Here is a 22678-nt window from a genome sequence, read left to right as displayed (position 1 = left end):
GCTTGCTCTTCTGCAGGTATCTTTTCAACGATGCTGAAGTGAAACCATTTGATTCAACACAGCTTGCTTCAGAATGTTTTGGTGGAGAAATGACTGTAAGTTATGACTTCTATTTTTGTCACGTTCAACCATTAGAATATCTGTTCTGAGGACTTCCATGAAGTAATCTGTAGTGTTCATCTCTGGGCTGCCGTCTGTTCTGAATCTATGAGGAAAAATTTAGAGGTTTAAGCTGAGTTGTGTTAAATTTTTGACATCTTTGTTGTGCAAATGATACTTAGTTCTGCTTTTTTATATCAGTTTTTCTCCCTCTGCTAATCTCTTGAAAGGGTGTCCTCCTCCTTTCAGGAATGAAAGACTTTGCAGAGTACTCGCAAAAGCTGGTCATGCAAGCTCTCTCCTTTTTTTCCCTCTTGGTATGACTGGAGTTAAGCCAATAAAGGAGAAGCATCTCAGTTCCTCCCATAAATATCTTACTGAATTTGTGAACACGAATCCAAATATTTTTATTTTGTTTTGAAAGACAGGTGTCAAAAGTATAGCATAGGTATTACTAATGAATCTAAATGAATTAGTGAAATCTCTCTCCAAAGGAGAGAACTTAGCTATTTCTTTTACTCCTACTGTATCCACTTCTATCATATTATTTATTTCGTTGTTAAAAAGATGAGTATGCAGCTAATTCAAGAATTCTTCTCCAGGGTGGTTTGTTGCTCAGACTATTAATTGAAGGAATAATTACTTCAAGCCTATGTGTATTCTAGAAAAGCAACGCTTTTTATCTTTGTTTATGCTATGTTTCAGTAATTTCCAAATTCTAGTCTGTAAAGCTCTTGCAATCAGATCCTTCTTAATTCGTGACAGAGCTGAAAAATCTTTCAGACCTCTCTACAGCCCCGCTGTTGTTTGGCAGGAAAGTTTGAGCTCTGATATCATTTAAGTGATTTTCAAACTGGTGGATCCACGTGTTTAAGTGGTTTTGTTTGTTCCTTTTATTGTGCGAAGGGTAAAATGACTTAAGTTGGTATTTGCTTTCAGTAGTTCAGGGATTCTTAATACAGTTAACAGCTTTGAGTTTTGCATCAGTTCACCGCCCTTTGACATAAGTCTAAGTATTTTTACACAGTAATGCAGAGAACTGTAAAACAATACTCAGATTCTCAGAGTCAGCTTGAATTGATAACTGTTTAAATTATATTTCTATTTATCATTATATAAAAAACAATCATAATGCAGGGTCTTACTAAAACACTCCAAAATCCTCTTTCCTGATTAAAACAGTATGCTGAAATAAATTGTTGCTTTGGCAAAGGTATTAAATACTTTTAGGTACCAAGAAAGAAGAGGTGTCAGTGAGACAGATGGAACAGTTGCATGAAAAAGTCAAAATGTTGTACAGCAGTTCTGAAAAAATTAGGTCACCATGGAGGAATAAAGACAGATGACTACAGGGAGCAAGAAATGAATTGTCAGCAGCCACTCTACAGCTGTCTTGAAATAGTTCATGTGCACATTTACCTCGAGCTGTCAGTGACCGGGTCATTAAAAAAGCTTGTATGTAATGATGTTACTTTCTTCTTCGCAGACAAAAACATACGATTCTGTTACTGATAAATTTATGGACTTCTCCTTTGAAAAGGTATTTCTCTTCCAAACACCTTATATGATCACATTTATACTTCCCTAATTCCTCTCAAAACAAAAATTATACAGATGGTTTTTTTTCTTAAAGACACATAGTGCTTACATGCTGTTTTATAAACGGATGGAGCCGGAGGAGGAAAATGGCAAAGACTACAAATTTGATGTTTCTTCGGAATTGCTGGAGGTACAAGTTGATTTGTTTTGACACCAATTTTAAAATACTGTAGGAAATCCTAAGCAAATCAGGAAATCAGGAATCTGCGTAAAAACAGGAAAACAAATATAACTGGAATTGGTAAAATGATGATCCTTTTATTTAGATGTAGAGAATGCTGTTTAATAGGAAGTAAATTAAGATTTGCAGTGTACATAAATTTCAGACGCTTTCTCATTCTGTCGTGTAATTTTTAATTCAAGTATCTGTATCGTTCTGCTTCATATTTCTAAAAAAAAAAAAATGGTAGAACACTTTTTGTTATTGTTTTGTTTTTGTGAGCTCGTATCAGCATTTTCTTAATAGTTGCAGCAGTAGAGAAAGTATTCTCATTAACCACCATCCTTTTTATCTTACAGTTCCTCAGCAAATAACTGCTTTCAGGAAGGACATAACAGTAGTTAGTTCCAAGAGTAGTTCCAGCTGTTTCCTCACACGTTCCATAGTGGGTTGTGAAATATTGGTAGACTGTGTTTAGGGTAAAGGAACATCAGTTAGAAAATGTTCCTTTCCTACACATAGTCCTGGAGAAAGTAGCCCAGGTATGAATAAAATGAATAGGAGAAACAAAGAGGTACATCTCCCTGTTCTCCTCAGTGTTGAGGACTGCTCTAACTTAGGATACCTAGTTATAAATACGAGGACACTATTGATCCATGTATAGCCTGGGGAACTAGACAAGACAATGCAGAGGGGCAGGGTACTCTACAGGGTATCTCACTGTGCTAGGTATATCATCAGTATGGACTTGCATGTGATTCTTCTACCTTTTTATCATATGAAAGGCAAGTCAGATTCCCTGCTCCCTCTTTACAGAAGCACTGCTTTATCATTTGTCCTGTGTTTAATTCTCAACTTAAAAAGATTCTTCATTACTAGCCAATAAATTAATGTGTGCTTTTCATCTTTCTCAGTTTTCCAAACAGTAACAGATTTTAACAGGTTTAAACTTTAATGTGAAAAATGCTACAAACAGATTTGGTCAAAAACATCATTTCAGAGATAGAAACATGCATACTGTAAAATTCTCTGCTGTTCAATGAAGAGTCAAATGTTTAAGAATTCTAGCTAAGCTGCTGGAATGTCTAATTGATTTCAATTAATGAAACTACATGTTTAAGGAGTTTTTATTGTTGTTATATGAATGTAGATATCAAGATATGGTTTTGAAATGTGGTTCTTCATTAAGATGTTGGATCAGTTCTGAAAAATTCAGATTCAGTAATTTAGTTGGGAAAATGAGATCAGAGCAAGAGAAGATGCTGAGCTCTGTTCTGCAGTCAGACAGCAGGCAGAACTAGTATTTGCTATAGTACGAACAAAACAACTTTGAGCAAGTCCTTTAAAATAGAGTAAATGTTTCTAGAAATAATTTTTCATAAGAAAAATGTAATCATTTCTTAGCCACAGGAAACATTTAAATATTCTTAGAATCATTCTTAATGTAGTGAAATAAACTGCTTTCTTGTATCTGATGTTAGCATTTTTTCTTCAGTGGATATGGCATGATAACATGCAGTTTCTTCAAGACAAGAACATTTTTGAACATACATATTTTGGGTAAGTTTTCTTTAAAAATGTAATATTAATGCTTCTTTTCTTCTTGCAGATTTTCATTATTTTTTAAAATTAACAAATAAAATTACTGACTCTAGGTTTATGTGGCATTTGTGTAGTAGCATCCCAAGCACACTACCAGATCCAAAAGCCGTTTCCCTGATGACAGCAAAGGTAAGTACTTCAAAAGTTTATTTTGCTTATTTTAAACAAACAGTTTATATTTCAATTTGGGCGTTCTGTGATTAATGGTGCTTTTTTCCCCCCACAGTTAAGCACTTCTTTTGTACTAGAGACGTTTATTCATTCAAAGGAAAAGGTACTCTGCTTACTTGTAAAATCTCATTAGGTAGATGCATGAACATAGTGAAAAGTCTGTACTTTTTCATTGTAAAAGTGTGATATTGAGATGTTCTGAGTACAGTAGACAAAAATTGTTGAAAGAGTGTCATTTGACACATTTTGTTCTTGACAAATTTTATAATAAACACTGCGCAATGGAAGAATGTCAAGTCTGGATTTAGGTTACTTGCCTCAGCAAAGCATTGGGAACAGCAGATCTTGTGTTCTTTTCAGTTGTAAATTCATAGGTGTTTCATGTTTTAGCAAGTACTCGTTAAAGTCTGATGCAGAGGACATTGTTTACCATTGAACAATAGTTGGACTCGTGAGGTTTTTAGTCAGAAACACTAGTGTGAACAGGGAAGTTCTATTCTATCTGAACTACTTTTATTCTCAGTAGGCTTTTAATTTTCTCATCTGTGTTTTATGTAGTACTACTAGATCTAGAGTGCTCGAGATTAGTGAGAATACAATTGCAATATGATGGCAAAATGGAAATACATGGATAGTGACTAAGCATTGTGTGACTCGCATTCGTTTCAATATATATAGTGGTTTGTAGCTGCATGCATGTATGCTATAAGCTTAAGACTCAGTGTTCTAACTCAATATTTAGAGATTTTTAAAGATTAAGCTGTAATTTTTTATTCTAAGTTAAAGATTTTTTTCTGTATTCCTTTTTACAGCCTACAATGCTTCAGTGGATTGAACTTTTAACCAAGCAGTTTAATAACAGCCAGGCAGCTTGTGAAGTAAGTGACTTATGAACTCAGCAAAGTAGAAACCAACTTTACAGAATCATAGTATTAGCTAGGTTGGAAAAGACCTACAAGATCATCCAGTCCAACCATCCACCTACCACCAATAATAACCCCACTAAACCATGTCTCTCAACACAATATCTAAACTTTATAGATATTGTTTAACTTTCTGAAGGTTTGTATCCCTGGAATATTTTGGACTGTAAACTACTGTATTTGCCATATTTGTGCACTATAAGATGACATGCATCTCTGTGAATAATGCAGATTCTGGGGAATTACTTAACTTCTATTTTCAAAAACCTGTGATGAGACCACAGGTCAAAATCATTTTGGCACTGGGAAGAAAGACCATGTGGTATTGCAACTTTTGTATTTGATTATTGTATAGTGTATATTGTGTAAGGAAGGGGCATTAAAATGAATTTGTACAGAATTGGAAAGACAGAGAAAGTCTTAAGGAGTAGAATGGAAGGAACTGGAGTTGAATCCAAGGGAAGAAAGAATAGTGTGCTAAAAGGCTGTGACATCATGTAGAGTCTTAGAAAGAACGTTTAAAGCAGGTATTTGTCAGACATAACTGGAAATTCATGCAGTGCCTTGCTTATGAAGCTGAGACTCTTCAACTCAATGTGTTCAAAAAAAAAAAACCTCTCAAGAAGAAACATTCAGGAAGCTGACTGAAGAGAGTCTGGGAAAAAGGGCAGAGGAAAAATGAGGAACCACAGACAAAGAACTCACTGTGGTGGTGGTAAAAACGGTTTTGAGGTACTAGGGGAAAGTCTGTGATAGATTTTTTGTGATAGTTTGAATGTACAAACTCCCTAGTTGTGTACTGTATCCTGCAGTAGACTGTATTCAGTACAAACAAATGAAAATCATGTGAAGTAGGCTTGTGATGATTTAAAATGAGCAAAGACATTTAACATAGTAAAGAATACTCGAGAGAACTTGAAATAAAATATCAACAACTTGGATTCTTTATTTTAAAGTTATTGTGAATAAATTTCTGGAAGTAAGAATACTGTTTGCAAAGTCTAACTTTGAATGTATCATTCTCTATTGTTACCATACGTTTTCTGCCTCTAGAAATAGTAAGGCTTTTCCACATTTTAAAATGCAAAAGGGATCTAATCCAGGAACTATGCTCTTATTTAAACTGGTCCCTACTCAGCAAGATTATTCATCTGAGTTTCCATTGTAAGCATTACTTTTCATTCTGTTGATATCACTTTTCAGGATAAGCATTTTCTTCCAGATAATTCAATAATGGCATGATGAACACAGGGATAAGAAAATAGTGGATTTAATTTTTTTTATTTCTGTTGCTCCTTATTTCCTTATTTTTTGTGCACAGAAGACTTTTACATTTCCCTTGTTTTAATGCTTCCTTATTCCTTAATAATAGTAACATCAGTTTCTCTTCAAACTCAGTATCATGCAAAAAGAAGGTTGGACTAGAACCAGTTGGAAACAAAACTAACAAAGTATTTATCTTCTGCAGTGGTTTTTGGATCGTATGGCAGATGATGATTGGTGGCCAATGCAGATTCTAATAAAGTGTCCCAATCAGATTGTGAGACAGGTGAGACAGAGAAAATGTTCCTGTATTAATCAGATGACTACTTGACCAGTAAGCAGAAATGGACAAATTTTATGACGTATACAGAGATTCTGAAAGGTTACATTGATACCTGTAATTGTCGTTGTCTTTTTCATCCTTGTTAGTGGCTTAGAGAATATACTTAGCTACGGGAGTATTATTGTTTGAAGCAAAATACATTTTAATACAGCGCCATAGTTGTAGTTAGTATCACAAAATGTAACAGCAGATACTAGGGTTTCTTACAGCTCCCACATGATCTGTACAAAATCAAACATCTTAAATTAAAAATGTTTTTTTTCTGAATTGATTCAAAACCGGAGTTAAAGATATACATTCTGGAAACAATACACATTCAGTATTTCTTATTGAAGGCTTCAGTTCTAAGCTTCTCTTCAGCCTTTTGTTTTTGTGTGTGGGTTTAATTTTATAACATTATGTCTCAACGTTTTGTTATGAACCCTTTCTGGAAATGTTTAAAATTGAAAAACGCAAAAACAAAAAACCTGTGCTAGTAGCATTTGGGTATTCACAGTTAACACTAATAGTTTAACTAACTTTTATGTATATTTACATTGCCAATTGTTCAGGTGAAAACTTTAGCAATTGCTTTCTCACTTGAACTGTTCTAACTTTTCCATATAGAACCATACAGAGTTTCTGCATGCAGCCCATCATTAAAGGATCATATTTCATGATCATGCGGAATCACTTGGTGAAGCTCTAATCCTTGGTGAATTTTTATAAATTAAAAAGTGACCAGAAGGAATTCCCTGAAAATGTTCACAAAAATTCTCGTTATAGCTAGAGGCAATATGAGAAAAATTGCTAAAAATATCGATAAACATTTCAGAAAATAGAAGAGAAAATGTTTATGAGCAGAGGTCCTAAGTCCTGTTTAAGTAGCGCACCAATATTAAAAACTGTTTTTAGGGTTTCTTCATGAGATCTGTTTATAGAAATCAGGTTAGACAATTCTCTTAAAATATCAGGTATTAATACATTAATGAATGGAATGTGGATGCCTCAATCTCAGCTGTAACCTTTGAATGAAATGGAGCTGTGAAGGAAGGATTGGAAGACTGAATGTTCTTTGTTGCAAATATGTATTGGCATGTATGGAAAAGAATGAACATGTGGAGTTCATATATTTATCATTTGCAGATGTTCCAGCGTTTGTGCATTCATGTGATACAGAGACTGAGACCAGTGCATGCGCATCTTTATCTTCAGCCGGGGATGGAAGACTGGTAAAATATTAACCCCTGAAAACTTCTGTTTATTTACTTGCATTGCAACAACCACTTTTTGTTTAATGAATTAATCTATATGGCCTTGTAAGCATTAAATTGTACTGTTTCAGTTGTTTATTATTCTACCCTAAATGCTCTGATTCACTTAGAACACTATTGTGGTTGTAGAAACCAATGACTGTAGAGATAATTTTTGAAGTATTTGTTCTGTTAGAATAGATTTTTTCAGTGTGGTCTTTCTTTATCAATTATAAGCTGCAACTGCACATCTTACAGCTTACATATGAGAATCTGATTGTACGTTGTATCCAGATGCATATAGGTGACAGTTTTAATTTGTGAACCAGAACAGGAAATTGAAGTCCAGTTCTGTGTTGTATAACTAAATCAGTTGTCATGACAAAGTAGGGGGAAAAAAAAAAAACAGGTTCTGTTTTATTCTGCTGATTACTGGCAAAATCAGTGCTTTGTCTCCAATTATGGAACACTTATTCTTTTTGATGCATAATGAGAAGAAGAGAGTGCTCTTTCTTTGATGTCTTGTGTTAAGCCTGTGATCCTGATGATAACTTTTTCCCAAGCAAAGATGGCAGCCTTTGTAATAGCTATATTGCTATTACAAAATTCAGGACGTGGAAATACAGTTTTCATGTCAAAATACAGAGCTGAGTTTTCTCTGGAGATCTGAGTATCATAGTAGGAGACAGTGAAATACTCGAAGTTTTTCTGAGAACTGCTAGTTCAGGATGAATGCATGCTCCATGCATTGTGTGAAATGTCTAAATTGGTTTATGTTTTTAGTTCAGATGACATGGATGGTCCTGTGGAAGACATCGGCAGTCGCTCTTGTGTAACACGTTTTGTGAAGACTCTCTTGTCTATTATGGAGCATGGCGTTAAACCACACAGTAAACATCTCACTGAATACTTTGCCTTTCTTTATGAATTTGCCAAAATGGGTGAAGAAGAAGTGAGTATAGCCTTGTAGCTTTAGGATTTGTGTGTATGTATCTATGCATGTATTTTCAAGTAATTCAACATCTATGTATTTCAGAGCCAGTTCTTGCTGTCACTGCAAGCCATATCAACGATGGTTCATTTCTACATGGGAACTAAAGGACCTGAAAATGTAAGTTAGAGTATCTTTGATAACAGGAACTAGTCTTTCCTGTTTGATATGTGACATCATTGGTGCTGTGTCTCTTGAACCATCTTTCAGATGTTAGAGTTGCTTCAATAATACAGTCCTTTTTCCATGTTCAGTTTAACAGAGTATGTTAAAAATATACTGAATTGACTATACTATAAACCATAATTGTCTATTTAATATAGAAATAAAAAATAAGAAGAATCTATTAAAATTGCCCTCGTCACACTATTAATAACAGATGGTTGCATATTTTTTGTACAACTTAGGCTTTTAAACTTGCTTTTTTTCTTAAATACAGCACCATACCACTCTCTGAGGTGATTCAGCCTAGCTTTTGCATTTGTAAATACAAGTTAGCTTGAGACTATTTAAACATGAAACATTAGATATTTAGCTGATTTGAATCACATGGCTTTATTAAGGTGTGGTAGAAGGGGAGACCTCACAGTGGCCTTCCAGTACTTAAAGGGAGCTTCTAAACAGAACGGAAATCAATTTTTTTTCACGGGTAGATAGTGGTAGAACAATGGAGGAAAAGAGGAAAGATTTAAATTAGATGCCAAGGGAAGATTTGTCCACACAGAAGGTGGTGAGGTGCTGGTGCAGGCTGCCCATAGAAGCTGTGGATGCTCTGTCTCTGGAAATGTTTAAGGCCAGATTGGACTGCCAGGGCAGCCTGATCTAGTGCCTGATTTAGTGATTGGCTACCCTGCCTGGGTCAGTGGGGTTGGAACAAAATGATCTTTGAGGTCCCTTCTAGCCTAAGCCATTCTATAAATGAAAGATGACAGTATATGTGAAAACACCTTCAGGTTCTCTAAAATTAAAGCACCAAATGTCCACCTGGAAGTTTATCTTTTTTTCCTTCAGCCGCAGGTTGAAGTACTTTCTGAGGAAGAAGGGGAAGAAGAGGAGGAGGAAGAAGATATACTTTCTTTAGCAGAAGAAAAATACAGGCCTGCTGCTCTTGAGAAGATGATTGCCCTGATCGCTCTCCTAGTTGAACAGTCTCGCTCAGAAAGGCAAGAGCTTCTGAAAATCCAAAACCAAATTTTAATATGTTATTTGGAAATGGGGTTAGAGGTTTTTGTTTCGTTTTTGTTTAAGTTGGTCTCTTAAAAGCATAAATGAGATGGCATTATTGATTCCATGATACTTTTAACCATTTTAAAATAAATATCTTGTGTAGTTGACCAAATGATTCAGACTAAAATCTCGAATGCGTTCAGTTGCTCTGATGTGCATTTCTTTTTCTTTCAGTCTGTCTAATAAATATTTTTGTTTAGTTTTCTGTCAATACCGTATTTTCTTGTGTGCTATGATAGTGAAGAACACAAACTAGTACTCGCAGTCACGAATTTCTCTTTAACCTAACTTAATCACAGAAGTAAAATGATAATTTTTCTTGTATTTTAGGCATTTGACGTTATCACAGAATGACATGGCAGCATTAACAGGAGGAAAGGTAATTGATCTAAATACAAATGTATAAACCTTAAAAAAAAGTATGTGCATATGTAATTGTAAACAATGTACTGATATTTAATTATTTGTTTTAGGGTTTCCCTTTTTTGTTTCAACATATCCGTGATGGTATCAACATCAGGCAAACTTGCAATCTCATCTTCAGTTTGTGTCGGTACAATAATAGACTTGCAGAACATGTAAGTTAAACTGCAGCTGTTTGTTGAAGATGTTCTCTAATAAGTGTAATGGGATGATTTATTATTTTAACTGAATAAGCAAAAGTCTAAGTGAGTTTTGTTTGTTTTGTTTTTAAGATTGTGTCCATGCTTTTCACATCTATAGCAAAGTTGACTCCTGAGGTATGTAAACCTACTACCGGTATATTAAATAATTTGTTTTAACATTTTTCTGTTTTTAAATTACTCAAATAATACTTTGCTTGTTAAAAATATTGCATGGAAGATGATCCATGAAAGTTTTTGTGACGTAAAATAAAGCCTAACTGCACTGTGTGTTAAGTTTTCTGAAGCAGAAATCTGGTATGCAGTTTCAGATGAAAGTTTTATTCAAAACCAAATAACATATTTCTAGATTCTCCACCTATGTCAATTTTATAAGATTGATAAAAATAAAGCATGTATGCTAGAATAAGTGGAGATAAGGAATTACCTTTTTGTTGTTGGAGTTTTGGCACGCTATTTTACAGTTCTTTGCATGCAAACACTTTTCTCAGTTGGAATAAATTCTTGCCCTGGTAACAACAAAAATACTGAGAGTTCTAAGTGGATTCCACATGATAAAATATGGGGTGGAGCTCATACAAGGACATTCTTGTATATTGCTGTCAGAAAACTAAAAACAATCAGGAAAAATTGAAGGTATGTCAAAGAGAGGAGACATGATCATAGTTGGAAAAGAAGCACATACGAAACCATTCTCATGACAGCTTTGCTTTGTGTGATAGAATGGGCACTGTCAGATGACAATCTACTTCCCTCCCATTATGCTTTTCCTACATTTTATGGCTTTTTTCGCTTCGCACATATACACATGCACAAGAGATGCTTTTGCTGAGGTGCAAAATATAAAATAATAACAGTAAACACTTTACTGAAGTATTGTTAAAAGCTAGATGAGTCTTAGCAAAGTTGAAATAGTAAGATTAATAAAACATTTCATGGGAGTAGAAATGTTGGGTGATTTCAGAGGGAAACCACAGGCCAGAAATAATGATCAGTGTAAAACCTAAAAAATAAAGTAATGTTTTGGATAAACTCTTTGGGCTACATGTTACCTGTTACGCCAATACACTTAACAATTACATTTCTAAGGTAGTGATATCTATGCTAACAGGACATTTTTGAATTCTTAAATGCTGTACAGCTTGATTTTATTCCCTTTGTTTAGAGTGATATCTGATTTTAAGTATGTATTGTTATTTCCTTGTAACAATGTATTTCTAGTAGATTGATCCTCTCTAGTATGATAATGCTACCTTCACTAGCTGTAACCGATGGTTTAAATCTGTACATGGATATAGTAGAATTAAGGTATAGATACAGATAACCAGATGATTTAGAGATTAAATAATAAGGGATTAAAAGTAATTAAAATGTTAACTTTGGAAGTTAGGAGAAATTTTTCTTTAGCAGTTATTTGGAGTGGTTTACCGTCTCTAAAATATTAATGAGTTGAATGAAATAGATAAAAATGGCTATTTTTATTTTTATGCATTACAGGCAGCCAACCCTTTTTTCAAATTGTTGACTATGCTAATGGAATTTGCTGGTGGACCCCCAGGAATGCCACCTTTTGCTTCTTACATTCTGCAGAGGATTTGGGAGGTACAACTTGTTTAAAAAAAAAAAAATCAGCAGCTGAATTGTCTTGCTCACTTTTTTTTTATGTACATGGAAGGGTTTTTACATTTCACAGTCATCCTTCTTTGCATCAACTTGTGAATTTTGAAAGAGCCTTTTTCTTTCAGAGAAACAGCAGCAGTTTATAAATGTTAAGTTCTACTCTAACTTATACTGTTGTTTTAGTAGCATTCTGGTTAGCTGGTATTTCAGCTTAACTTTTAGGTTAATGAGAGCTGAATGCATAATAAGGGTTTGGATTGCTGCTTCTGAGCAAGTCCCACTAATTTTTCTGAATTATCCTTTTATAAGGACTGTAAGCTGTTTTGAGGACCATTCTTAGTTGTTTTCTTTTTTGCCCGTGATGTGATGGTTAAGTGAGTATCGGTTTGACATTTGTAGTTCTCTATAAAATAATGATGAAATGTCTAGCCCATAAAATAAGTGCTAATTGGAATCTAATGAATAATTGCTGTGGTGTTGGAGCATTCTCCCTCACATTTCTAAAGAGAGAAAATTTTTAACCAAGTGGCACAGGTTAATTGAGATATAAAGAAATAGATCAGGAATCAAAGCTTCAGCTTCAGTTAAACTGCTATCTGAGTTTGCTGCGTTCATTGGTGTCTGAAGACTACAAGGGACAAGTTCCCTTTTAGAAAAAAAAAAGTGTTCCTGATACATTAATTTTTTAATTTTGATTAAAATTTTACGAGCAGGGTGTTGGTCTTGTTAGCCGCTTATGTTCTTCAGGTGGACTGTAGTAGTTGGGAACAGCTTCAGCAATGCAGTTACTGCCTGTGTTTTCCTAGGAGTTCCTTTTCCCTTATCTGGGTACCCATACCTTAAGGTTAACAGTTTTTAAAACAGCTTTAAAATAAAAGAACTAGATTTATTGGCTTGATAATACATCAATAAATTTCCAGCCTCGTAGAACTAAAAAGGCATGGGAAGTTATGTTGTATCTGTAAGGGTCTTGTAATTGTACAACAGCACTCCACAGGCTTTTCATTACCTGTGAAAAACAGCAGACGAATGTATTCCTTCAAATTGTGTAGTCAGGTAATGAGTAACAGCACTGAAATTTTAACAGGGGTTTTCTTTGTCTACCATAGTGTTACCATGTGGTATGTACTTTGATAGCTCTGCTTAATTTGAAGAAGTACTTTGAAAGTCATGATAGCTACTTTTCATTTTCTTAATACAGTTAATAAATACTACTGAAGTTAATGTGTTCCTCTTGATCTTTCCATTCTTCTTTCAGGTCATTGAATACAACCCATCGCAGTGCCTGGATTGGCTGGCTGTGCAAACACCTCGAAATAAACTAGCTCACAGCTGGGTGCTACAAAACATGGAAAACTGGGTTGAACGCTTTCTTCTGGCACATAACTATCCTAGAGTGAGAACTTGTAAGTTAATTTAAATTAAAGAAAATAATTGTGCTGTTGTTTCAAGTTATGCATATGGTATTCCTGTGACAAATGAAATTTATGATCTTGTGCTTGTATTTTCTTCATCTTTCCAATTGTTTTACAATTGCTGTATCTTGAAGTACTGCTATAACTGTGCCTCATCAAGAGGCAGCTATTATAGATTAAAGATATTTTGTTATTTCATTACTGAAATAATACGTTAGTAGGTTCTTTATCTTATGTGATTAATCCACGTGCCCAGAAAAACCCAGTGAAGAAAAACAGCTAAGCCAAGTTGTTCTCTGTAGTTTCCATCACATAGTTGCATTGTGGCAGGAACAGTACTTGCTTTTCTTTCAGCTATCATGAAGTAATCTTTTGTTGAATTGAGTCTTTTAGACCTGTGGATCAAGGATAAGTTTTTGCTTCTGCCCAACTCTAACATATCCATAACATGTGTAGGTTGTTCTGCTAGGAATCACGCTGCCAGTATTTGTCACGTTGAACTGTTGAGCCTTTCCCCTAACTTTCTTTGTAAAGATGATTTGATAGTAATAAGCCACACTAAACTTTAATACAGTGTCTGTGGCTGAAAGAGATGTGGAATCTTGGAGGTACAGCTTTGCAACAACTCCAGTCAAGCAGTAGAAAATAGTCATAGAAAGCATCTCTTAACGCATTTCTGTGATGGAATGCATTGTGTTAGAATAGTTAGAACCAAGCAGCAGACAGAAATATAGGCTGAGTAGGCCTGAAAGCTAATGTCAGCACCTCTTTTAACTTGCTGTGTGCTAGTCTTGTCTACTGTTTTGTTCATCTCTAGTGCGAATATAGTCGTACCAGATTCTGTAAAATACTTTGAAATCTGTAAATGGGACATACGGTGTAATTAACTTGTGTTTAAGTGGCTGTCAAGCATTTACATTTTTGAAAGTGTAACACATCTGTTTTTATTTGAAGCTGCAGCCTATCTCTTGGTGTCGCTTATTCCAAGCAATTCCTTCCGTCAGATGTTCCGATCAACCCGCTCTTTGCACATCCCTACGCGTGATCTGCCTCTCAGTCCCGATACTACCGTAGTTCTTCATCAAGTCTACAATGTGCTTCTTGGCCTTCTTTCAAGAGCTAAGTTATATGTTGATGCTGCTGTTCATGGCACTACAAAACTCGTGCCCTACTTCAGTTTCATGACATACTGTTTGATCTCAAAAACTGAGAAACTCATGTTTTCTACTTACTTCATGGACTTATGGAACCTTTTCCAGCCTAAACTTTCTGAGCCAGCTATAGCCACCAACCACAATAAGCAGGCTTTGTTGTCTTTTTGGTATAACGTCTGTGTTGACTGTCCAGAGAACGTGCGCCTTATTGTCCAGAACCCTGTGGTGACGAAGAACATTGCCTTCAATTACATCCTTGCAGACCACGATGATCAGGATGTAGTGCTCTTCAACCGCGGGATGCTGCCTGCCTACTACGGCATCCTGCGCCTCTGCTGTGAGCAGTCCCCTGCGTTCACCAGGCAGTTGGCTTCTCACCAGAACATCCAGTGGGCCTTCAAGAATCTCACGCCGCATGCCAGTCAGTACCCAGGGGTAAGCAGATGGACGCCAAAAAGTATGATTTCATTGTCAGTGTTCCCTCCCTTACAGAACCTCTCCTTTAGTGAAAGAGTTGAAAAGACCTACTGAATATATTCAGTGGAAAAATTACTATATTTTTGTTTATTGGTGTGTGTTTAGATCTGATTACTGTACTGTTGGAGTGAGATAGTTTTGGATTTTTTCCTTGCTGTAAGCAGTCGGAGCAGAGATGTTTTCTCTGGAACAGAGCTAAGATTTGATGGCCTGCTGGTCACTTTGGGAACACTTGCATTCCTTTTGTAAGGTGTTGGTACTCTGTGAGTTCTTCTGTCTCTCAACAGTGAGACATATGAGTATGTTCACTCACATGTTGAGTGAACATACTCTAACAGTGTATTGCAGTAAAACTAGATACTAGTTGAGATGGTCCATGCCTAATCGTGAAAAGTCAAACTTAGAATTTTTTTTAAGAGGGAAAGCTTGCAGTTTTCTATGACTGCTTATTTAGTACTGCTTTAGGATCATTTATGGGTGTACAAAGTTAGGGAAAAAAAAAAACTGGAGATTTTCTTCCCTGCGTAGGGGAGGAGGGCATATGGAATCTTCTACCTTGAACTTCTGTCTAGCTCTGTCTACATGCGTACTGTGGCACTCATGTAAACAGCCTTGCTGTTTTTGCTGGTTGCATCTCCCCTCAGAAGGGACTTAAGTTACTTCAGCATGGTTCGTGTTTTCCATGCACAGAGAAATTCATTGAGTTTTAGCACAGTTTCCTGAACTCTGTTACTTAGAGTATAAACATCATCAGAGTTTGTGTAACCATGCTGCAAAAGAATGACCTTAAACTGCCCAAGAGAAGACAGTAAGATTGAGCACTTGGATCAAAATTTCTCAGATTCTTTTGTCTATGTATATATGGCAGTAAGCTGTTAGAAGGCATTAAAACATGCATTCAAGGTTCAGAAAGATTTGTCTCAGATATCTGAGTCATAATCCACATAGTAAAGACTAAAAGCAAACCGTATGGAACACAGGTAAGACATATCCACAGCTTCTATGTCAGAGTTTTAGTTTTTAGGAACTGTTTGGTTTTAATTAAGTTTAAAATGTCTTGATTTTCTAACCGGTTAAAATTTTATCCCATCTAAAGTTATTTTAAAAATACTATTTAAACATGATTTTATGTTTTATTTACTAATGAAAAGAAGTAATACAGAGGAATAAAAATATTAGATATAAACCATAATATACTGAGAGAGGTGTCACTAACTTCACGTTTTTGTGTTTCAGGCAGTAGAAGAGCTGTTTAACCTCATGCAACTTTTTGTAGCTCAGAGACCAGACATGAGAGAGGAAGAGATAGAAGACATAAAGCAGTTTAAGAAAACCACCATAAGCTGTTACCTGCGCTGCTTGGATGGCCGATCTTGTTGGACTACTTTAATAAGGTACGGTAGTGTTGAAGTTGTGGTGTGGTTTGAATGAGAATGGTATTTTGTAGAATGTGAAGTACAATAAAACTTAGTGTCAGTCATTTTATTTTATTTTTTTTAATTTTAAGGATACTTCTATTCAGAAGTAAACAACCAGATCAAATGATGTTTTTTTCCAAAATCCATTGATTGTGAGTGTAATTTTAGAAGGTTTCAGCATCTAAAAGTAAAAAAACTAAACAAACACTTCGTGATAAGCATATATAAACAAGTTATATAGAAGATATGTGCAATAAACAAGATATATGTTGCTGTGGTTCAAAAAGAATCACCATGACAAAACTAGTAGAGCCCTTGAGGGGGCGAAAAAGTCATTTAAATGTGCTAATTTGGCATTTAAGCTGAAATTCCATTCTCAGCCTACGTAATTTGTCTAGATTGACAAAGCAGTAATTTCATTGCCATTGGTGACATTTGTTATTTTGGGGCAGAAAAGTTATTTGGAAATTGTATTTGTAGGATGGAATTTTACTGTTCAAATAGTTTTTCCTTTCTAGTATATCTTAGTAGCATATCTGGAACAGCTGCTTGGGGTTGTTTTTCTTCAGTGTAACTGAAAAATTTTCTGGGTATGTAGGTCAGGTGCTGGGCTTCTAAATACAACACCTGATGCATTGAAACAGCTATGTGAAAAAGAAGATGGCCTCTGATACTTGGAGGGTTTACAGAGGTCACCCGTGACAGAACGCAGTCAAATTTTCCCAAATGCAGTGCTGAGATGAATGACTCATTCCTTGTGCATAATCCTGTCAGTTCTGCTATAAGCATGAAATGTTCTGATAGAAATAGTTTTATAGTTCTCCACGTCCAAATACCTGCTTAACGGAACCTATCTATTTAAATTTGAAAAGTATGTACTTCTGCCTTAGGAATTACATCAGTATTCTCAATTTTCAAACATTTTTGCAGGCATTATTTGAGAAATGTCTCTATAAAGGGTGTTTATATGTTACTTTTAACAACAGATTGTTTAAAAAGGAAGTTGATATTAGAAACATCTTTAAATGAAGAAGTAAAAAAATAAAATAATTATGTTATTTTGAGCATTTTTCTTCTGTGATTATTTTCAGAAGTATGAACGCAACAATTCAAAGCATGTATAAGAATTATGAGAATATTTTTCAGTGTTCTCAATGTTTGCTTTTTTCTCCTAGTGCCTTCAGAATATTATTGGAGTCTGATGAAGACAGGCTTCTTGTTGTGTTTAACAGAGGATTGATTCTGATGACTGAGGTATTTTATTATTAATTTTAATCAACAGCTCCCTTTTTTCCCAATCCGTTATGTCCTTCCTAACAGCATTTGCTTTAAATTGTTTTAGTGTGGTATCATTTGAAATATGTGGATGAATTACTGGTGTATGTATAAAACCTTAAAATTTTTAGGCTCATATGAGGGACAAAAAAACATTTACCAGACGTGCCTGGCCTATGATGTACAAATTTAAATGAGTAAATTTGAGGCAATAAAGATCTTCATATTAGATAAATATAAAAGCTTCTTTGATAAGTGATTTAGTAGGGTAACTATAAAAAATGTAGCTAAAATAGGAAAGATGAGCAAGAAATAGAAAGGTAATATCAAGGACACTTGCTCTGAAGTTCACAGTGGAGAGCAAGTTCGGAGCTATTGTAGTTTAGTTTACTATAGATCACAAACCAGTAAAGGAAGTGGATGAGGTCTTTTGTGAGTTGGGAGTAATATGGGAGGTTAGAATACAGAAATAGCAGTTTATGCTGTTCTCAGATGGCAATTGTGATTAATATTTTTGAACGAGTCTTGAGACACTTCTGAGGCAATTATCTCTTGGTTCCCTATACCTACTCTGCTTTTGTTTGCAGGAAGGAGTGGTCGAAGAATACATAAACTAGATTGCTTTAAGATGCAACTAAACTTAAAACATGTGTTTCTGGAGCACGCAGTGTAAATGGATATTCGGTCTGTGATCAGATCAGAGTTGGTTCAAAATAGAGTATTAATAATATAATAACACCCTGAAATGGGCACAGTTGGATGCCAAGTCTCCCCCCAGCCAAAAGTTCCATTCTGCAGAGCTGTTTGTACTGTCCTGCAGTAATGTAGGAAAAGCCTAAAAGACACTGAGGAACTGTGAGTGGCTGCTTTCCTAAATGAGTGAGATACCATAAAAATGAAAATAATAATAATAATGTTGATTGCTTGGGTTGTTTTGGTCTGGGTTTTTTCCTCTTAATATGGGTGGAAGAGCTTGGATTCTATTTAATGCTTCAGTTACTGAGTTTGCTGATGGACTAGAAAGCGTTTATGAAATATACTGGCAGCACAAAATGGGAATGGATGTTAGGTAGCTGTGAGAACAGGAATAAAATTCCAGATGATCTAGATGTGTTGGAGAAACGCAGTAAAAATAAAAATGAAATTTATTCTTTGCATATGCAGATGGTTGTCGTTACAGATAAAACAGCTCCCCAGTGAGGACAGGCTGAGAGAGCTGGGTCTGTTCAGCCTGGAGAAGAGAAGGCTCCGGGGAGACCTGATAACAGCCTTTCAGTATCTAAAGTGGGGCTGGAAGAAGGAAGGCCACAGACTCTTTAGGCAGTCTTTTGTGATAGGACAAAGGGAAATGGTTTCAAACTAGAAGAGCGGAGATTTAGATTGGATAGAAGGAAGAAGGTTTTTCCAATAAGGGCTGAGAGTTACTGGAACAGTCTGCTCAGAGAGGTGGTGGTAGCCCCTTTCCTGCAGACATTCGAGGTCAGGCTGGACAGGGCTCTGGGCACCTGATGGAGCTGTAGATGTCCCTTTTCATTGCAGGAGAGTTGGACTAGGTGACCTTTTAGGGTCCCTTCCAACTCAAACAATTCTATGATACTATGATAATAAACTGGTATAAATCCACAGTAGAAAACAACTGGTAGGAGTTAGTTTTAGCTGTACAATGAATGAGGTATTCAAATAAATTGCTACAGAATGAATGGGTCAGCCAGCACAAGTGGAAGTCTTCAGGTGCTCTTCGAGCAAACATTTATAATGAAGGATATGAAGACATTCAGTCTGCCATAAGGCATGTGGGTGGATTAGGTGGTTTTTGAGATTGGTTCCTCTTAACCTTTTGATGTCACTAGTTTGTGTTTTCTCAATCACACAGTAGAAAAGGCTGGAATTACAAAATCAGTTAGAAAAGACACAGATGAGGATGCTGTAGTACTGTTTGAAAATTCACTTTTCCGAAGCTTGTTACAAATATAAGTGTTTTGACTAGCTATAGTTAATTACTCCGGAACATATTCCTTCTTGTCTTGTAAACATTTACATTCCATAAACTTGGGCTAAACTGTTAGGAATTGAGTTATAACTTGATTTGTTTATGAAACTCTTCAGTAGACTAAGATATGTACAAAAAGAACTTACCTTAGTCAATTTTGATTCCTACAGACAATTGATAATTCAGTTCATAAAGAGTGTTTAATACAGGGTACAATTTGTCCTTTGTAAGGCATTGCTAGAAACGGGATAAAACTTGTAATTGAGTTGCTTTATGACTTGAAAGTCCCAGGCCTTATATCTTCCCTTGTTCACTGAAAGTGATTTGCATCATGAAAAATACTGCATCAAACATTTATCATGTCCAGAGAAGTTTTCCATTCTTGCACGGTTTGCCATGTATCTTTTCATTATAATACAAAAATGCCATGTCAAGGTTTTTTGCATTATAGGGAATGAGATAGTTTCTTTCTTGGAAATAGCCCAACAAATAAAATATCATTTCTTACATCTTGTGCTAGGATTGTTGTGCTGCTGAAAAATTAGTTTTCCATCACAGATGCCCAGAAGATATTTTTGTTAGGGAAAAAAAACTAATTTGTCTTATGTATGTACAGTCGTGTAGCGTAAGTCCTTAAGCAGCACTTGGAAAAATGACCAGTGTCTTTATCAGTCTTGCAGCTTGGTTGTTTTTTTTTTGCCAAAAATTTGTGTACCCATGCCTTTCTTTATGCAGTTCTAATATCACTTGGTATGCTGGCAAAAACATAGAGCTTAGAGATAGATAAAAAATATTGTACCTCAGGTTATGTTTTGCTTATTGTGTTTTAGATGGATTTTTTGTTAGAAAACTTCATCATTATTTCGCATCAAAGATGATTGGTAGTCTACGTAGCTCTCACTAATATGTAGCTTTTACGGTTGAAATCAGATTTGGAATGTTTTTAAAGAGGTATCTGTAAGGGTTGCTTTGGATGTGACAAAACTACTCATTTCTTGAGCAGAGATGGGGGTATAGGGGTGGTTGTTATAGCAAGTTTTACCCATTCAGTTTCCCTCTGGCATGCATATGTGAAGCATTGCATATGACTGGTTTTTGGGTTAGGTGAGAAAAACAGCCTTATGACCAAGAACAAGTTTCAGTTTAACCTCCATAGATTACTTACTATTCATTCTTACAAAAACTGTATGTCCTGGTCAAGAATCGTATCTAGTTGTCATAAAGGATTCCCAGTCATTCTCTCTGTCTCTCTCTCCCCCCTCCCTCTCTCCCTCCTTCTTTCTCTGTCACATTCTCTCCCTCCTTCTCCCTCTAACTTCTAATCTGAAAAGATTCTTTAGAAATTTTTTTCATAGTAAACGTGCTAGTTGTGTACGCAGTGTTGGTTTTGTTTTAAACATCATGTTTCTAGTAACTTTGGATTACATCTGACATGATATACTTTGATACTTTCTTGTCCATGAAATAAATGTAAAAGTGGTGTTTGCAGGAGAGAAAGAGAAATGATGATGATGTGTTGTTTGGCCACATGAAGTTGTGTTTTTTTTCTTTTAGTCATTTAACACATTACACATGATGTACCATGAGGCTACAGCCTGCCACGTGACTGGAGACCTGGTAGAACTTCTGTCTATATTCCTTTCAGTTCTTAAATCAACACGTCCGTATCTTCAAAGAAAAGGTTTGGTTACAACTCTTCAAAGGTTTATGTTTTTTGTCTACTAATTAATTTTGTAACCCAAAACCTAGTATTCTATCTTGCTTAGTATTTGTGTTTAAATTTAAACTTTCCATACGTATGATTACTAAATTGTTACTTATTAAATCACTTTTTACATAATCTGAAACTAGATTTAGTTTGAGGTTTATTAGATTTCTAGAATGAGAAAAAGTAATGTTAGAGGTAAAAAAGACAAATTCTTCAGCAGTAAAATTCCATACTTCATTTAGAGAGCTCTCGTGAAAGTAAATGAGCAGATTTCTGTGTTTTTTGCATTTGCAGATGTGAAGCAAGCTCTCATTCAGTGGCAGGAGCGAATTGAATTTGCCCATAAGCTTTTAACTCTGCTAAATTCCTACAGTCCTCCAGAACTTAGAAATGCTTGTATTGGTAAGTCAGAATATTATGTGTGGAGTTAGGAAGGACCTGTTCTATGCAGTTATCTGATTTGAAATTTAAATTCTATTTTTGCAAGTGATAATGCTTATTAGATACTCTGTAGATTTGAATTTTTGATATTATTGTTGACAATATATCATTGTTGCCATTATTCCAGTAATAAATAATTCTATTTTCATTAGGCTGCAGTTAATGTTCATACTTTGCTAGGCGTGCAGACTGTGCACAAAAAGTCATGGTTCATCTTGAGAGGCAAATTTGCAACCTGACCTATTAAAAGTCAGATGCGTGATTAAGGAATAACTCGTTAACTCAGGTATCCAGTCAGTTTAGAGTCAAATCCCAAATTTTTCATTAAAATTCCAATACTAACTAAAGATCCACTCAGAAAGGCACATGCTGACCAAGTTCATCTGCATTACAACTTTTAGCATCTAATTTTATGATCCATTTGCTGGAAAGTATAATAATTATTATAAAGTTAAAGAACTTGTAGGAGTGAATGGATTTGCTTTCCAAAATTGTTTGCGTAGACATTGTATGTAAGGTTTGTGCTAGAAAGCCTATTACAGAAACTTCTTTGGAAACAGGTTTTCAAAATAAATCTTAATGGATGCAATCTGCATTTTTTGGCATGCTAATGCTGGCCTAAAACTTTGTCCACGTTAAACTTTATTTGTGTGATCTGCATGCATTTTCCCCTTATTTTGAGTGCCTTTCTAATTGTCCTCCTGACTGCTGCTGGTTACGTTTTCCAGGTATCAAACCTGATATGTTAAAGAAGAAGGAAAGAGGGTAATTTTATTGAGCTTCTACTTTCTGCAAGCTGGCACCCCTCTCATTGGTTGTAGATTCACTGTTGAGCAGGTTTTTCTACAGCTGGCAAAGGTGAAGGGAGTCCTGACTAATTCAGGTCTATTCACTTTGCGTGTTGTTCACAGTAAAGCTACCTCCACAGTGCACACTAGCAAAAGAGA

At 35.4% G+C, this 22678-nt stretch overlaps 1 protein-coding gene across 9 annotated transcripts in view; it reads left to right on the top strand.

Moving 5' to 3' along the window:
• Positions 1 to 22678, top strand: part of USP34 (ubiquitin specific peptidase 34) — a 135820-nt gene that overhangs the window by 105288 nt on the left and 7854 nt on the right. For all 9 annotated transcript variants that reach the window (XM_021393029.1, XM_021393025.1, XM_021393026.1 and 6 more), the window contains 22 exons: positions 17 to 95; positions 1586 to 1639; positions 1733 to 1828; positions 3354 to 3418; positions 3514 to 3589; positions 3687 to 3734; positions 4444 to 4509; positions 6023 to 6103; positions 7286 to 7371; positions 8176 to 8344; positions 8429 to 8503; positions 9395 to 9546; positions 9941 to 9989; positions 10084 to 10188; positions 10306 to 10350; positions 11731 to 11835; positions 13112 to 13259; positions 14223 to 14857; positions 16136 to 16293; positions 17493 to 17571; positions 21137 to 21263; positions 21585 to 21692. In XM_021393029.1, the coding sequence (XP_021248704.1) occupies positions 17 to 95; positions 1586 to 1639; positions 1733 to 1828; positions 3354 to 3418; positions 3514 to 3589; positions 3687 to 3734; positions 4444 to 4509; positions 6023 to 6103; positions 7286 to 7371; positions 8176 to 8344; positions 8429 to 8503; positions 9395 to 9546; positions 9941 to 9989; positions 10084 to 10188; positions 10306 to 10350; positions 11731 to 11835; positions 13112 to 13259; positions 14223 to 14857; positions 16136 to 16293; positions 17493 to 17571; positions 21137 to 21263; positions 21585 to 21692 (2606 nt within the window). The remainder of the gene's footprint in view (positions 1 to 16; positions 96 to 1585; positions 1640 to 1732; positions 1829 to 3353; positions 3419 to 3513; positions 3590 to 3686; positions 3735 to 4443; positions 4510 to 6022; positions 6104 to 7285; positions 7372 to 8175; positions 8345 to 8428; positions 8504 to 9394; positions 9547 to 9940; positions 9990 to 10083; positions 10189 to 10305; positions 10351 to 11730; positions 11836 to 13111; positions 13260 to 14222; positions 14858 to 16135; positions 16294 to 17492; positions 17572 to 21136; positions 21264 to 21584; positions 21693 to 22678) is intronic.

The sequence above is a fragment of the Numida meleagris genome, chromosome 3 (assembly GCF_002078875.1).
Source record: "Numida meleagris isolate 19003 breed g44 Domestic line chromosome 3, NumMel1.0, whole genome shotgun sequence".
Taxonomy (NCBI): domain Eukaryota; kingdom Metazoa; phylum Chordata; class Aves; order Galliformes; family Numididae; genus Numida; species Numida meleagris.
This window is presented reverse-complemented; position numbering and strand designations above follow the sequence as displayed.